An 18,003-nucleotide genomic window follows, 5' to 3' on the forward strand; every position below is an offset into this window, starting at 1 on the left:
ATGTCGGGAAAGGTAAAAGTTGGAGGAACATTTAGAGTAGCATGCTATGTTGTGCATTTGTGTAATTTGTGTCATTATTTGAAATTTTTAGACTGCGACTGATAGATATACACTGTACATAAATGGTGGCGATGATAGACGTAAGCGTTATATATAAAATTTCATGATGAAAAGTTCATTCTCCAAGATCTTGTTGATAAACATTTCTTTAATGTTAGACATTTTCGTGTTTCTGTGTAACTGTTATCTGTTCAGTTTTGCAAACCTCTATAAACCACACATCTATCGTTATACTGTTTTATGTCATGCTTTACTACATCATATAGTTTTTTATATGTTGATATAAGTCATATGAAGGCTAACTGAATCTTCTAGACTCTCTTGATACCAACAATGGTTTGAACTACTTCTCAGATGGGATGGTAGAATATGTTACTGGCAAATTAATCACTTGGTTTTCTAGCCCCAAGGTAGTTGTTTTGTATTCCTGGTTGCGCAGTTGTTTTTGTCTCGATCGCATTTGACAATCATACTAGTCTGCATTATCTATTTGAGACCGAAAGGTAGTTAAAAAATTCATGTGATGTGTAAAAAAAATACTTGTTTTAGTTCTTTGACGGTGTTATGAAAGTCTTGTTGCCAGACACCCTGGTTTTAGTGTTAAGCAAGATTCAAAACATCAGTTTTAAAAAGGTAATCTGTGTTACGGTATTTATAAAGCTTACAATTAATAGTTACCTAGATAATTAATAATTTTGTTCGATGATTTTGTAGGCGTTGACCCTAACTTTAGATGGAGAAAGCTTCGCAAGTGCTTTATCTGTAGAAGAAAATGAAGATAATTCATCCCTTGGTAAGCAAACATAAGGCTATAAACATAATTATAAACAGGATTTTTTTACCAAATTTAAATTTCACATTATATTTACGTTCTGTTGTTAGTGTCACTTACTACAACTGAAAAACAGTCCATGTCAGAAACAACAAATGCAACACCGGTGGTGAGTACTTTTGTTGATTATGTGATTTTTTATAAGCATGCTCTTAAAAAAAATTGTTCAATAATGGTATTTATTACTACAGCACTGCCCAAGCTCCCCAGACGTACTAATTGGAAAAGACGGGATTGACTTTGATTCCCCGATCGTTGTTAGTAAGGTACAATTCATTTTAATATGCATCTTATCCCTACGCAAACTAAAATGCAAGAAAAAGTTTGTTGACGCAGGATTTTGAACACCGCTAACCAATGTTCTTTAGTTCCTTTTTTTTCATGTACCTTGAAATTGTGAGAAGAATTTTGTCATTTGGCACAGAAAGTAAATTTTTTATATTTTCAGAGTAAGTCAATAAATGAATATACCACACGAAAAGAAAGACAATGATCCCTTTACTTACATTTTTGGAACAATATCAATACTTTCTATTTTGTTGCAAATTTTGGGTGCACACTCCTGTCCTTTTTAAGTGTCATTGTGGTTATGCGAACTAATTTTATCATAGGGAATTGAGCCAAAGACAAATCGCATAAAATCAAAAGACGAAGAGAGAAAAAGGAAAAAAAGAAAAGCTGAGGAGGAGATTGAGGATCTAAGAAAACGGTTGCGTAGGGCTGAAAGGGCGGCAGAGAAGGAGTTTATGGACGTAAGCAGCGAAAAAGAAATTTGTCACGAGGAAGCAGAAGGTGAGGAAAGGGTGAAGAATGACCTTAAGTATAAGGAAAAGAAACTTAAGGAAAAAAGAAAAAGGGAAAGGTTGAGAAAAAAAGTTAGAGCAAATTTAGAATTGTACTTGCCTTCACACGATACCGTCAAGCCAAGTCATGTTAAGAAGAAGAGAAAGTTTGAAATGAAATGTATTGAGTGCGGTGAGGTCATGAAAAGCGATAGTTTGGCTGGTCATTTAGTTACTATACATAAGTATAGCAGTGACACAGCTCGCATGAAAGAAAGTGAACTCAGAGTAATGTTTTTATGGGCCTCAAAAGAAAAGCATGGGAGTGAGAAGCCTTTGCCATGTGTGATCTGCAATAAATGGCATATGCGGCTAAGAAACCATTTAAGGTATAAGCACAAGGATTTGCAGAATGAAGACATCAATAAAATTGTGGAAAGTGCAAGGAAAGAGTACTGGTGCACAGCTAAACTTGCTGAAACCGCGAAGAAAGGAGGAGTAAAACATTTAGAACCTGAAAATGATGAGATCAGCAAAAGAAGCAAAGACCGATTTCAGGCCAATTTATATAAAGGACCAGCTGCCTCTTATGCTCCGAAAAATTCTTTTATTTTGACAGAATTCGATAGGCAATTATGGAATTTAAAGGAAAAAGACTTTTTTAATTTTTATTATAAAGACCAAGCATTTCTGATGAAGGCCTTCGAAGAAGATTTAGTGGCAAATGGTAGTTCAGAACGGCAAGCAAAACAACATTGCCAATATGTTGAATACATATGGGATATAGTTGACCCCAGTAGAACAATGTTCCCTCTTCATGCATTTTCTAACCCAATTTGTATTGAGGACAACTACCATCGATTGTCTCTGGAACTTGTTGGAAAAGGAGGGGTTGAGGCAAATACATTGCGCACTAGATTTTCTTCCTTGCGGCATTTTCTGAAGTTTCTGAGACGTCGTCATATCTATGCAGGCCTTACAAGAGAGCATTTTCGTCTTCTGGAGGAATCAATCGAAGACTGGAATATTAGATTACGCCCTCTTATAAAGCAAAGGAAGGTCAATCTGAGACGTTTGAAGACACGGCACTTGTTAACGGTTGAGCACATGATAAAGTATGGACGCTCACCATTTACGCAAGATATTGTTGCGAAGCTCAACAATTATAGTACACGTGGCAAAAGCAAGTATACCATTGGCTTTTGTTTGAAAGTACGTGACTACGTAATGACCAATATTTGTATTATGAATGGTTTAAGAGCCTCGAATCTCATAGAATTGCTAGTGAGTGATGTGAAGGAGGCCAGTCGTCACGATGATTATCCTGGACACTGGGTAATCATCAACTCTAATTACAAGACGTCGACGATATATGGGGAGAAGGTTATTGCTATACCAGATGCGATCTTTAATCATCTGAAAATATACATGGACCATTTACGTCCTTTGTTTGAAAATGCATCATCAAAATATCTATTTTTGCCGTCATCAAATGAAGATAAAATGTCTCACGGTGTTGTTGGCAGTGCTTTAACAAGCAGCTTTAAAGATGCCGAAGTTTTTAGCGAGAAAGAATATCAACGAGTTTGTCCAACCAGAATTCGATGTGCATGCGCAACGTTTGCATGTAACCTTGAAGGCATGGACATTGGATTCTTCGCTAAGAACTTCATGAAAAACAAAGAGGAAACAACACAGAGGCATTACAATCTGCATTCAAATGTAAAGCATGCCTTGAGTCTTGCAATGATGGTCGGCGATGGGTTTCAAGTAGGAGGTGAACGTATCACCATTAAACAAAGTGAAAGAGAAGATTTGACAAATCTACTCTTAAAAAAATCCCGACCTTCAGAACTGCCTTCAAAAGAAAAAGTGCTAGAGTGGATAAAGTTGAGAAACTCTGACTTGACAGCAATGGAAATGAACGCCATTGACCAGATATTGGAAGAGCTGTCCGACCCATCCACAATATCTGCAGAAAAAACAGCGAGTTCGTTCTATGGCGATGTAAGTGTTTGATCATTATAGGTTTAAGTAAAAAAAATTGGAAAATTTTGGATTATAATTTAAACTTATACTTTAGCAAACGGCTTTTTTTATTTTTGTTTTAGAATTGCATTGTTACTTGAAAAACTTACTGCTTTAATTATAGTGTCTTGAAAATGAAAATGATGGCAATGTTGAGGATGGCGGTGGAATTGGTGATGATGAAGTGAGAAAGGTAAGTGTGATCAACTTTCTTGGTTTGGTTGAGAATGGCAATCTTAAAGAAGTAAACAAACTGTAGCCTTCAAGATCTATTTACGCATACATCTTTGTTTATTAGATCGAAAATTTCTGTCCACCTACACCTAGTATAAAAAGCAGTAAATCTATATGTAGAGAAGTAAGTATTATAGCTTTAATAATTCTTTAGTATTTATGTAAATTACTAGTGCTAAAACTAGTTTTGAAAGAGACAACTATTGCTCACTAGTTACGTTATGTTTAATAATTTTTTACCGAAAAAAAAGGGAAGAAAAACAAGAAAATCTTTTTGTTTAAATTGCACTAAGACTACGTTTACATGTAGGCGGGATGAAATTTCATCCCGGGATGACTTTCGTCCCGGGATGAAACCTTTTTTGTTTACATCTCTATTTCATCCCGGGGCGAGTTTTGAATAATTTCATCCCGGGATGAAATTATTCAAAACCATTGCGCATAAAGTTCAGAAATAAAGGTAGTTTCATCCCGGGATGAAATATTTTTTCTGTTTACATGGAGATTTGAGAATAGTTTCATCCCGGGTTGAAATTTCATCTCGGTCATTTCGACCGGGATGAACTCGCCCCGGTATGAGATTTCATCCCGCCTAAAACTTGTAAACAGTATAAAGACTTTGGCCAGAGACAGGGATGACCTCATCCCGGGACGAGTTTTATCCCGGGATGAGATTTCCCATGTAAACACCCCCTAATTTAAGTCATTTCTAGTTCTTCCACGAAGATTTATTTTCATGCAAACAAATTTTTGCAAAAATTAACTAACTTATGTAGCATTAATCCTTATTTACCTGTCCAAACAGCTGCATTATTTACTCAATATTTTACGTATACAAATTTTCTTTACTATTTCTGGAAAATATTGACCAAGACGTGTGAAAATTATGTCAAATTATTATCTAAATTTCTGAGTCAGTAGAAATTTCTAGTTAAAATAGTATAAAAACAAGAAAAATCGGCTTCTACAAAATTTCAAAAGTAATATTTTATATAGCGGACATTGAAAATGTGCTGAATTAGCCGAGTATACCCACTGTATAAAGTATTTATTGTGATTTAGCAAGTTAAAGTTACTGAAAGTACAATGAAAACAAGGTCGACGATAAGTATGGAGAATACAGCTTCGGTATGTGCTTTGCTTTGTAGAAATGCCATTTTTTTTAAATATAAACATTGGAATTATTATCTGGTTGTAATAAAGGGCGTTTGATGATATATGTCCTAATAACAATTCATACCGACGTAAAATTTCCATTGTACATTTGATATGAAACATGCTTGCCCCCTTATTGTCCTGTCTTGCTAGCTTGCGAAAAAATGTTAAACTTAATTCAATTTTCCCAGAACAAAAAGTAACGTGATCACCTCTAATCATTGTCTTGTTTCCTCCCTGAATAGAATAAGCAGGATCATGCCTGTTCCAGGCCTTTATTCAGTCTATTTCGTTTTGGTATTACATTAAGTAAAAGAAAGGATTTAGCAAATTTTATTCCTTATCTGCTGTTTACAGAATACTTTTGCTTCTAAAAACCTTCATTTTAAGGGGTCGTGTATTTCAGGATTTTAGAAAGAAAGTTTTGTTTATGACATAAGAACTAATTTTAGTGAGTCTAATCATTAGGTTCTACAACATTAAATTATTCCTTGAATATGGTGGTAGAAAAAAAGTTAGTTAAAATGCATCTTAGAGTTAATAGCTTATGTAAATTTAGTCCGGATTTATAAGTATTGGAGAAGTTGATATGGAAGATGAACAGAAGCAAGCGAGAAGATTTGTAGAACTCGGCATTGACCAAGACGGATTTGAAAAAGTTTTTATTAACGACGACATTGGTATGATAGTTTAGCTTGTGTCAAAGATTAGTTTAATACAGTAGAATATTATTACACGTTACGATTATTATTTTTAGCTTTTTTTTTAACTTCATACCAAGCCACTATGTGATAATTAATTTTTTTTAGGTTTTGGAATATTTTCAACCAAAAGTTTTAAGAAAGGGGAATTCCTTCTTCAGTACAGAGGGCAGTTACTCTCCAAAGACGAAGCTGAGAAGAACGAAATGGGATACGAAGAGGATGGTTTCGGCTGTTTTCTCTACTTTTTTGATCATAAAAAGAACGAGAGAAAAGAAACACTATGGTAATCAATGATAGATTTAATTCGTTAAAGAAAAAACATTATATGCTGTACTATACAAAATATGCTACGCTTTACTATATATACATTATGTGCTTTACTTAATGCTTCTAATCAGATTTCTGTGAGACAAATTGAATTAAATGTTTTAAATTTTCACGGAAAACAAAACAAAAAAACAAACAGTATAAAAATGGCTAAGGTATAAAAACCTTTTTTTGTCCAAAACAAACAAACTGCCTCGGCATCTCAGGGATTTGAAACCAAATCGTTGCATTTGTCTCTTTGAAATATGTTATGTCTCTTTAATTTAGTGTTGACGCAACCAACACGGAATCTATTTGCAAATATGTCAATGATTCTGCGTTTCCGAACTGTGTTATGAATAAAGTCATCGTCAGAAGTTCGCCTTTTTTGTGTCTCTTTGCCGTCAAAGACATACCATCGGGTATAGAATTGCGGTATGACTATAAGGATAGAAAAAATCTCTGGTGGAGAAAAAAGGTAACTTTAATTTGATTTATAACATTGGTTAAAACTTCTTTCAAATGAAGGATATTTTTAATAAAGGATAAATACCGGTAATAGTAACGAAACCTCCCGATATAAAGCTTAATAAGAACGATGTTGATCAAGCATCGAGCCTTGAAGAACACGCTTTGTGAATTAACTGTGGTTCTTCTTTAAAAAAAACACTTAACTTTCGGCATAAATACTGTACATATTACAATATCTTCCTTAAAGCTTTGCGTAGCTTAATTATAAATGCCCAAAATAAAAACTTATATAACTAAAATTCAAAAATAATTACAACTGGCCAGCTGTTGCACTAAATATGCTTTAAGATACTTATCTTTTAAAATCTAACCTGCTTACTATGTAGATACTTGCAAAACAAAACATATAAGAGATGTAGATAATTAATGCTCATTTGATTATGAAAGTCTTTATCTAATTTTCAGTCGTGTCTGCTACAATTTTTTTAAAGAATTTAATTTTTTTTCAGGAGGAATGTAAATTTCCATTGAAAAAGACAGAGTTAGCTAATGCTCCATCCACGGTTCGTATTACTGATTTCAACAATTACTTAAATACTAGTCGGTGGCCCGTGGAAAAATCCACGGGTTCGCCCGTCCTTTTTATACCGCATTGCGTGCGTCTCGCTACTTGCGGTACCATTTTGCGTGACAGACAGACAGACGTATACGGGTATTATAATATAGACTAGCCGTTAACCCGTGGAAAAATCCACGGGTTCGCCCGTCCTTTTTATACCGCATTGCGTGCGTCTCGCTACTTGCGGTACCATTTTGCGTGACAGACAGACAGACGTATACGGGTATTATAATATAGACTAGCCGTTAACCCGTGGAAACATCCACGGGGTCGCCCGTCCTTTATATATCGCATTTCGTGTTTCCGCCACGGGACTCGCCTACCGCGGACAGACAGACTAAATACGGCTGTTATTAAAGAGATGTTAAATATCTTAATTCACCTACCTTCGTGTTGATGTACTATTTTGGAGCCCTCTATTTTACGCGAACTCTAGGCCAAGCCAAAATTTTAACGATAACAGAAATCCCAGGCCATTTTTCCATTGCAACCCAGACTTAGTTCAATGCAATCGTGAACTGGTAAACAGCAATAAGCGCTCCTTAAAACTTTTCTATTTTGTACATTTTAAATTTCAGTGCATGCATGTGTGTTTTATAATATTTAATTGTTACTTGCTTAATTTTAAGGATGAGTCAAATGATGCGTACAATCCAGAGTCCCAAAATGTGAGCGAAGACCTTGACTCTGAGAACGACGAGGAGCTTGTTAAGGTGTTTTTCCCCGCACTTTTTTCTCTTCTTTTTTTTCTTTTGTTTACAAAATTAAAATAGTTCGGTGGTAATTTGTAAACTTGGAGGCTGTGCATATGGAGGCGAGTTATGGATCGCGCATATGCAGGTTCGGTTGACTTGGCTAACTCGGCATCTTGCTATTGTTCAGAAAACCTTATAAAAAACATGTGTTCAAAAGAGAAGCGAGTCAGCCCGTCTTTCCAAGAAATATTTTGAAAAATTTATAACCACCCTAAAATAATAATTAAAAACTAACTTGAAAAAAGTTTTTGTAGAAATTTATAGATTAAAACTGTCTAACTTTATTATAATATCCATAGCCGTTACGGAAACAAAAGAAGAGAGAACGCCTGGATGACGAAGATATGGCCAAACCTGACGATTTTGTTCCGTCCAGAAGATTTGGGAGAAAAACATACTTGGCCCTAACAAATATTTTTCGTGATATCGTCGTTCGTGCTGATTACGCAAACGAGTATAATATGAAGTCGTTCGCTATTTCAGAGCTACATGACAAATTGGCAGTATCTGACCATCCGTGGCTTGACAACATAAAGAAAATGAACGTCAATGATTTGAAGTACTGTGTGCATACGCTGCGCAATAAATTTAGAAGTGCAAACGCTAAAACGTTGAGAAAATGGGGAAAATGGTGCGAGGATGTTGAATCATTTTATAGGCAACAACAAACCGTTTAAAGGTGTATACCAATGATCTTTCGTGAAGACAATTTTTTTACGGTACCTTCCTGTTATTTTAATATTTATTTCTAGTTGTAACTTTAACGTGAGTAATTTTAAAGATAGGTTCTAGTTCTTCCTTTATTTTGCAAAGGATTTGGTGCGCAGAACGATTTGCGAAAGATAGATCTTGCAAAGTTTGATGAAATTTGAAACTTGAGTGACTCGATAAAATAGCTAATGTTTGCAAAAAAAATTGACATCATGGAAATGCGTTAGAATCCATATACACAAAAACCCCGGAATAATCATCATAATCAGTGCTTCTTGTTTATAGATGGGGCGGCTTACGAAAATTTGAGGAATTTACATGGCACATATTCAAAAGCGTTGGGTGCTAATTCGAATCACTAGAGCCGGCCTCCTCTTACAACCGCAATCACGGCGATCTATTGTTTTTATTTAGCAAAAAGCGAAAGCCAGCGCGCATATTTTGTACGTCTGGAAGTGGAAGTTGTTTCAACTCTTGCGTCGAGACGCTGTCGTGACACCAATCAAAATAAACAAAAATTCCCTAAATCTTAATTTAACATTGATCGCTGTGATCGCGCGTGTAAGTGGGGGCCGGCCTTTACTTTATTTGACGGCTGATGTTATTTTAGTGGTGTTGAATTTTCCATTTAACAGTTAATGGATAAATCAAAGTATTCTAGAAAAATGCCTTTTCTTTTTCTTCGTTGCGAGGATTATCAGAACACGTTTTAATGTCGACTTATGTCGTTGATGGCTTAATGTTTTTTCTGCAGCGGTAAAATTACAAGCGCTCACCAAAAAAGAGAATTACTTTGCAAAAAACGTGCATGTGTGTGTGTGGCCATTTACAGTAAGATTTGGCCATTTACAGTGAGATTTGGCCATTTGTAGTGAGATTTGGCCATTTGCATGTTCAGAGTACCAACAGGAAAGGCTGGGGAAATGTTTATTGATAATCTTAGCATTTGGTTGCAACAATTCAACGCCAATACAAAACTTAATGCAATAGCGATTAAAGTGTTCATGATACTGCCGACGTTGTTCCAAAGCAAAAGACCATCTAGCTTGTTTAACCAGGAGATTGGAGCAATGGCAAAGTGGGAACTTTGAGGTTATAATGCGGGAAGTAAGGCAAATACAGCGAAAATTTGGTACATAAAAAAACCAGAGGACAGCGAATGACATTTCGAGAATTTTTTCGAAATTGGTCATGGAAGGAAAAATATCGGCAGCATTGAAATTTTTAGATAAAGAGTCTTCCTCTGGAGTTCTAAAATATACGCCTGAAATTTTGCAAGACCTCAAAACTAAGCTTCCGGATGCGGCAGAAGTTCAGGAAGACAGTCTCCTTCATGGTCCATTGCAAAACATACCGCCCTACTTCTTCGATGCAATTGACGAAACGCACATCTTTAATGTTGCACTACGAACGAAGGGATCTGCAGGTTCGAGTGGAATGGATTCTGATTCATATCGCCAAATTTTATGTTCCAGGTCCTTCGGAAGTCAGTGCAAAACACTTCATGAAGAAATTGCAAATTTCACCAGAAACGAAGCCGCACGCTCTTCCAACCCGGACTTGTTGGATAGTTATGTGTCATGTCGTTTAATAGCTCTTGATAAGAACCCTAGAGTGGGGGAAGTTTTACGGAGGATTGTTGGAAAGACAATTAATCACCATTGTAGACAGGAGATAAAGGAATCCGCGGGTCCTCTTCAAACATGTGCAGGGCATGGCGCAGAAGCAGAGGCAGCCATACATGTCATGAGACTTATCTTCCAGTAGGATGAAAGTGACGGTGTACTACTCATCGATGCTCAAAATGCGTTCAATTGTTTAAACGGAGCAGTTGCTTTACATAACATTCGAATAACTTGCCCAATTTTATCGATGTATTTGATTAACACATACTGCATACATGTCATGAGACTTATCTTCCAGTAGGATGAAAGTGACGGTGTACTACTCATCGATGCTCAAAATGCGTTCAATTGTTTAAACGGAGCAGTTGCTTTACATAACATTCGAATAACTTGCCCAATTTTATCGATGTATTTGATTAACACATACTGTCAACCAGCGACCTTATTTGTTTCGGGCGGAGATATTATTTTCTCAAAAGAGGGGACGAATCAAGGAGACCCCCTTGCAATGCCGTGGTACTCCTTGAGTACAGTGACAATTATCGATGCATTGAGACAGTGTGAACCATCCATTAAGCAAGTTTGGCTTGCAGATGACGCCAGTGCAGCTGGTAATTTACGTTCACTGCAGATGTGGTACAAACAACTCGCGAAAATTACGGTTACTATGTTAATCAATCAAAATGCTGGCTCATTGTCAAATCTGACGACTTAGCAACAGAAGCAGCTACAATATTCGGTGAATCAGTGAATATTACTACTCGTGGAAAAAGGCACCTTGGTTCCTGTATCGGATCAGAGGACTATCGACGAGGAGATTGTGGAGATTTGGTCGAAAGGTGGACTAAAGACCTTTAAACATTGTGTGAAATCGCCGACACCCAACCGCAGGCTGCTTATGCAGCTTTTACGAAAGGATGCAAATCCAAATTTTCTTATTTCATCCGGACAATCTAAGGATTTGAGCAATTCACTGAACTACTGACTCGTTGCTTAGTGACAAATTCCTACCCGCCCTGTGCGAAGTATTTAACAATCATAGAGACTTGCTCTCCTTGAATCCATCAGAAGGAGGACTCGGAATTAGCACCATTTCAAAAATAGCAACCGAACAACACCAAGCCTCCGTTAAAATTACATCATGTCAATGCAATTTTAAGTCAGAAAAATGTAATATCTGAAACCGATGGTAACCGAAAATCGGTAAGCGAATTAAAAGCAGAAGTAAATTCAAAACGTACGATGTCGAAAAAGATGAGGTTAATGCCATTCACGAAAAACTACCCGATAACTTAAAATCACTGGTAGATCAGGCATACGACAAAGGAGCTAGTGGATGGTTGAATGCTTTACCCATTAAGGAGCAGAACCTAGACCTTAACAAAGAGGAATTTCGAGACGCCCTTCGCTTAAGGTACAATGCGCCACTCAAAAACTTACCAACATATTGTGCGCGCGGCGAAAGATTTAATGAATGTCACGCAATGAATTGCAAGACGGGTGGATTTGTAGTAAACAGATACGACAACATTAGAGATTTTTTGGCAGTGTGTTTAAATAAAGTCTGCAATGACGTAGAAACAGAACCGCGTTTAATGCCTATCACATATTAGAAATTTTCCTTGAAAACTGCCAACACCAGCGACGATGATAGGTTGGATGTTAAAGAGAAAGGTTTTTGGAGGAAGGGAGAAACTGCATTTTTCGATGTTAGAGTCACGCACGTTCATTCAGAATCCTTCAGAAACCTTGATACGCAAAAACAATTTAGAAGACACGAAGAAGCCAATAAATGCGAGTACGTTGAACGAGTACTGGACGTTGAGCATGCCTGTTTCACGCCACTGGTCTTTGGGACAAATGGTGGTGTTGGTGACGAATGCGGACGTTTTCTAGCTAGCTTTGCAGCAAAAATCTCTGCTAAAACTGATGACAATTACGCAGCCATAGTGACATGGTTACGTACACGACTCTTTATGGAACTAACACGTGCCTCTTTGCTTTGTTTAAAAGGGTCAAGGACTCCATTCAGATCGTACAATACTGAGAAGACCCGTTTGGACAATGTTGTTAGTGGCTTAGGCTAGCTTTTGTACTTAAGGTGGCTAAAGATTTATTTCCCACAACCTGGTTTGTGGTTTCAAGTTTCTATACGCCACGCGATTTGTTCCCTTTCTGATAATCAAGAGTCGTGTGCTTTCACTGTTTTCTCGACTGAGTCCTTCCTGTGCTTCCCTCAGAACACCAAGCTTTTATTTTTATCTAGTGTTTAATCCGTGTATAATTGTGTGTGTGTGGAAAAGGATGGGGAAAGGGGGGGAGGGGGTAGAAGGGGGTGTAAATGAATAAACATATATTGAGAATACACCTCCACGCTTTTTTATTGTCATGATCAACTTGGGATCGGACCAGAATCTTGTGTTTGCTTGCTCAATTAGCCTGGTAAATTGACATTGTCGTTGTATGTAACATGAACTTTCACACAAGGAAAATCTTGGAAGCAATTGCTGTTGTTTAAATTTCTGTAATTTGTCCATTTATTTTTATTTTTTTATTTACTCACTTCGGGATCGGTGTTGGACAAGTTGCTTCGTGTTTTGAAGAATTTGACCTTATGTTGCTTACAGCTTGTTACTTACATAAAAATGCGTGTATTTCCAGAACAATAAATATAATACCTCATCGGGGAATAAAAAAGTAGGGGGTAAAGTTAATCGGTGAAAATTTCACTCACCATTACATAGAATTAATTAGTTTCCCCAGAATAAAATTGGGTCTCAATAAGGAGAAATATATCTACTTCCTTGCTATATTTTCCCGTCTGTAATCATTAAAATTCATTAGTTAGTATGAAAACTAAGTCGATTAAAACAAAATTTAAACATTTCAATACAAAATTTTTAGTCGAGGATTAAGGAAATCGGGGAAAAATTAGTCACCAACCCTTAAATTTAGTCACTTTTCCCTGGTTTTTTTTCCTTGATAAGGTATATTTCCAAATGAAATATTTTAAATTTTATCCACTATTTGGTGGTCTAACGAAATTTTCTCAGCCAAAAGATTTTCTAAATATGCATAAATACACATTTTCCGAATTATTTCTTTCATATTTCGCAGTTTTTTCCAACTCTTTTAAGGAAAATGAATGTGATTTTAGAAAACCTTACCTGAAGTTTAAAAAGGACAGAAATTTTCAAAATCATGCAGCAAATAAATAACCTGTTACGACGATTTATTTAATTTTATTACACTTGACCACTGCTTCAAACCAGACGTATTATGAGAAGTCGAAAATTTAGCAGACTTTGACCGTGACAATTACACCACCGAAACAGTAATTCCCAAAGTCCAAATAGGTTTATTTAGCCATGCTTAGTCCAAAAACAATAACATAAAATCATAAATCTAAAGTTTCAAACATATAATTTTAAAAACGTGTAATAATTCCAGAATAAATTAAGATTGGAATAATTTAAAATCAGAATAAATTAGTGAATCCATACACACAATAAAAAAATAGCGAAAATATGCATTTAAATATCTTAATCACGGAGAAATGACCTAAAATAGACAAAAGAGTAATTAGGAAATTATACTACCATTTACGCGTCAATTGCGAAGAGGAATTATACTACCATAATTTCTATACTACCATTTCGGGAATTATACTACCATTTTCGGGAATTATACTACCTTTTCGGGACTTATACTACCACCGTAATAATAATAATAATAATAATAATAATAATAATAATAATAATAATAATAATAATAATAATAATAATAATAATAATAATAATAATAATAATAATAATAATAATAATAATAATAATAATAATAATAATAATAATAATAATAATAATAATAATAATAATAATAATAATAATAATAATAATAATAATAATAATAATAATAATAATAATAATAATAATAATAATAATAATAATAATAATAATAATAATAATAATAATAATAATAATAATAATAATAATAGTTTGACCGTAAATAAGAAGCATTGTTAATATGGCAGAAATTAGCCCAAAAGGAAAATTAAAACGTTTGTTAGATGCCTAACAGGCATTCACATCTGTCATAAGTATTGGGTAATAGCTTCGTCAATGTCATCATAATTTCTTAACTTTTTTAAATGAAGAGGAGACTTTTTAATGATTTGGTTCGTGATTTCTACATCTTTTATTCGTCAGCGAGACTTGATTAAACTGTAATTTGTAGTCTGCCTTAAAAGGTTGTGAGCGTTAAACTCGTGACGTAAACGAAATGTCCGCCATTTTAGATTAACTTACGTCAACATTTGTTTTAACAAATATTTATGTTTTTTCTTAAAACTCTCCTGAAGGAACTTGTGCTTTAAAAAGCTTTTTAAAGTAAAGCTAGCAAAATTATTGAAAAAAAAGTTAAACAGATAATGAAGAATCGCGGTAAGCAAATTAAATGCTTGCTACTGTCATTCCACGGGTTGATGTTGACATCAATGTCAACAAAGAAGATATTTCTAAACAAGTACAGCACGCATATGGCATGTTAAATAGTTCGTTTAAAAGTGTTTATTCTACACCTGCCTTTTATAACAGCTGCATTTTGGATGAGGCTGTTCCTCTCTCAACATACTCCAGCCTGGATGCAGAGATTCCCATCACAGTTGGGGGGGACGTTAGGGATATGATGATACTTTCTACGATTGCGACACATTGACAATTAGGAGCAGTTTGTGCGCAAATGAATTGACATTGATCAGCAACACGTATTCAACCATGGAAAGCTTGATTTCACTATCTCAGGATGATGCATGAACTCGTGACATTTTGTACACAAACAGTGAAAAACAGGGTAAAGAAAACTTTATAAAACGGTGAATATTAAACTTTTGATCAAATTATTTAATGTTCTCGGGGCTGGGATATTAACTTTAAGTACACTTGTATACATAAAGTTAACCCTATTCGGTCCGGGGTTTTTCGAACATACTATGACCGGGGGGGGGGGGCGGGGGGGCGGATTCCGCCCCCCCTCAATAACTTTTCATAGGGTTGTTCAAATTGAATCAAACTTGGCACACTTATAGTACGTCATAAAAGAAACAAAATGGCGCCAAAAAAAATTTGCTTGCGTCAGCACATTTTCTGTGACGTCATCAAAAGCTTAAAAATTGTTAAAAATGTCACTATCTGCTTAAAATACAATTACTTTTGTTCTAGAGCGAATTTTTACATTCTGTTTGAAGTTTCTGAAAGCTAAATAAAAGTTATTTAACATATCTTCCGGTTTTTACATGGATCGGATGAAAAATTGCCAAAAATTGCCCGAAAATCCGTTTTTTTTTCGATTTTCGGGTAAAATCCGACAAAATCGGGAAATCGGATTAGTCACGTGTTCAAATTATTCCAAATGATTCTTCTTGATGAAACAAAGTTGTGTTGCAAGTTTCAAGTTCTAAGGATAATCCTAACAGGAGTTATTATATTTTCCCCATTATAAGGATTTCATAGAGATTTTTAGGGGTAGTTTCGAGTAATGGCCAATATCAAAGCCTCTGAAAGGTATGGGACCTAAAAAATTAGCATGCAGGTGTCTAATAGATAAATGTTGAAACTCAGTAAGTATCATAGCCATATAACAAAGCAATCAGGAGTTATTAAAAAAAAACCGTCAGGGGGGCGGAATCGTAAGCTTTTAAGAATAAATTAAGGGAAATTGTTGCTTATGCCACGTTTTAAGGCAATGTCGCTACATGTACGTAAGATTTTTACATTATGAAGAGAATGAATGATTTTGGTTTTAGAACACCGCAGTTAGTATATATTATAGCTACTTTATTTTACTTTGTGGGTATTTTCATTAATCGGGTCAATCCATCGTTTCGCTGATCTTTCTCGTCTTTGCGTACCTACGAAATCCTCTTTAAAAGCTTTCTTCACTATACTGTTCGAAGGCAGTCTACAGACATGACCGAAACATTTGAGCCTTATCTGTGATATTGCTTGTCCTACCCAACATATTTTTAAAAGCCTAAGTCCTAAAATTTAAAGTCTAGAGGTTTTGCTCCTTTAAAGAATATGCTCATATAAAGGAACACATATTAAAGACACATTTTTAATTTTCGGCTTACATCCTTTTTTGACCAAATCTTTTTCTTTAGATTTCCAAAAGCAGTTATTGCAAGAGCTGTTCTTTTTTTAACATCTAGAGATGTAGCTCGAATTATTGATCCAAGGAAAGCGAAGTGTTCAACTTTGTTGACCGCAATATGATCCAACGCGAGTTCATCTAGATCATCAGAAATAACTTTGCATGTTGATGAATTTATTTTTAATCCAAATTTGCTACAAGCGTCTAGAATATTGCTGAAATCAGGGTTGTGTCATCTGCATATTTTAAGTCTAAGTTTAAATTGTCTAAAACGAGGTCTTGTTGGAGGCTCTCTACCTCCTTTCAAGACGAAATCGAGAAACAGATTGAAGATAGTCGATCACAGAGGCAACCTTGTCTTACTCCTACAGCTACATGGAACAATTCTGTTATGTAACCATCAATTACCACAGTACATGTGAATTTGTTGTACAGGTTTTCGATGATGTTCACAATCTTTTTGCTGATACCAATTGTGCTTATCATCTTCCACAGTAACTCAGGCAGCTTGCTTTTATTAGCGCGAGGGAAGCAAAGTTGACTAATTGTCATTCATTGTGTATTCACTTAACAAAGTACACCAACAGGAAGGTAGGTCAATGGGACTTGTACTTCATCAGGGAGGCATAATAATAATGTCAGAGTGGAATAAATATAAAATTTCGTGATTCAAACCGCTACGCAAGGAATCACATATATTTTAGACTGCTGAAAAATTCAATTTGACCGGCCAGTTTGGATCTTCGATGGTCAGTATGACCAGCAGTAGTCAAATATTTATTTTAAGCTCTGGTATCACATTGTACGCTAAAATCTTTATACACTGTTGCATTATTAACAGTACTTCTTTTCAAAAACCACAAAGATATTCTTCCATTTTTCCTTTATTTGCCATTGGATTCTTACTTGCATATGTAATGTTGATGACGCAACATTGGATCAAAACTTGTAAGTAAATGTATGTATGCTTAAGTGAATGTTTTCTATGTTAAGTAGAGAGTCGGTATGTTAATCCATGTGATTGAAGAATAAAAATTACAATATGCACGCACAATGATAAACCCGACCTAAGTCTTAAAATTTAAATTCTAGAGGTTTTGCTCCTCTAAAGAATATGCTCATATAAAGGAACACAGTTCTTCCTTTTTCCAAGGAGGTAATTGGCATAAAAATTAAACAAAAAAACAGACAGAGAGAGTAGGACAGCACTTCTGTAAAGGGTACAAGGGTTTCGAGTCATATTCCTGAACCAAGGTACCCAAAATGTCTAGCTGAGTCACCTCAAAAGAGGTCTGCGAACAGTCTTCGGCAGGAACTAGACATTTCTTTCATCCATAACTTTTCATCTGTCCTACTCTGTAAAATCTTGTGTGACTGGGGTAGGAAGTGATGTCGTCACTCTCCAAAGATAAGACCAGTGCAGTCAAACCCCCTTGGTGTCTGCAATGTGGAACTGTAAATTTTTTTAAAGCAACGGTGCCAAGTATTTTAGCCAAAAAGAACGGCTTCCCAACATTTCTTTCTATTTAGAAAAAGGTTTATAGGGATGATCAGAAAGCTAATGCAATTTGGAT

The 18,003-nt window shown here is 35.5% G+C and overlaps 2 protein-coding genes across 4 annotated transcripts; both read left to right on the forward strand.

Moving 5' to 3' along the window:
* The first annotated feature begins 389 nt into the window (after nt 1-389).
* Nucleotides 390-6,072, forward strand: LOC130624937 (uncharacterized). Of its 3 annotated transcripts, XR_008981679.1 has the most exons (9): nt 395-473; nt 610-693; nt 775-853; nt 943-1,001; nt 1,084-1,158; nt 1,504-3,681; nt 3,827-4,060; nt 4,999-5,064; nt 5,901-6,072. XR_008981679.1 is itself a non-coding variant. In XM_057440000.1 (7 exons), exons 1-7 carry the CDS (start codon nt 420-422, stop codon nt 3,959-3,961), a joined length of 2,661 nt encoding a protein of 886 aa, XP_057295983.1. In that variant the 5' UTR covers nt 390-419; the 3' UTR covers nt 3,962-4,295. The 3 variants fall into 3 exon arrangements, 2 of the variants coding, with proteins under 2 accessions (XP_057295983.1, XP_057295982.1); XM_057440000.1 differs by lacking the exons at nt 4,999-5,064; nt 5,901-6,072 and having other exon boundaries at nt 390-470; nt 3,827-4,295; XM_057439999.1 differs by lacking the exons at nt 4,999-5,064; nt 5,901-6,072 and having other exon boundaries at nt 3,827-4,296.
* Nucleotides 6,073-6,411: 339 nt separating this feature from the next.
* Nucleotides 6,412-9,312, forward strand: LOC130624939 (uncharacterized). The gene is made up of 4 exons (XM_057440001.1): nt 6,412-6,579; nt 7,082-7,135; nt 7,821-7,904; nt 8,246-9,312. Exons 1-4 carry the CDS (start codon nt 6,457-6,459, stop codon nt 8,621-8,623), a joined length of 639 nt encoding a protein of 212 aa, XP_057295984.1. The 5' UTR covers nt 6,412-6,456; the 3' UTR covers nt 8,624-9,312.
* Nucleotides 9,313-18,003: the final 8,691 nt, after the last annotated feature.

This window comes from Hydractinia symbiolongicarpus, chromosome 14 (assembly GCF_029227915.1).
Source record: "Hydractinia symbiolongicarpus strain clone_291-10 chromosome 14, HSymV2.1, whole genome shotgun sequence".
Classification (NCBI taxonomy): Eukaryota; Metazoa; Cnidaria; class Hydrozoa; order Anthoathecata; family Hydractiniidae; genus Hydractinia; species Hydractinia symbiolongicarpus.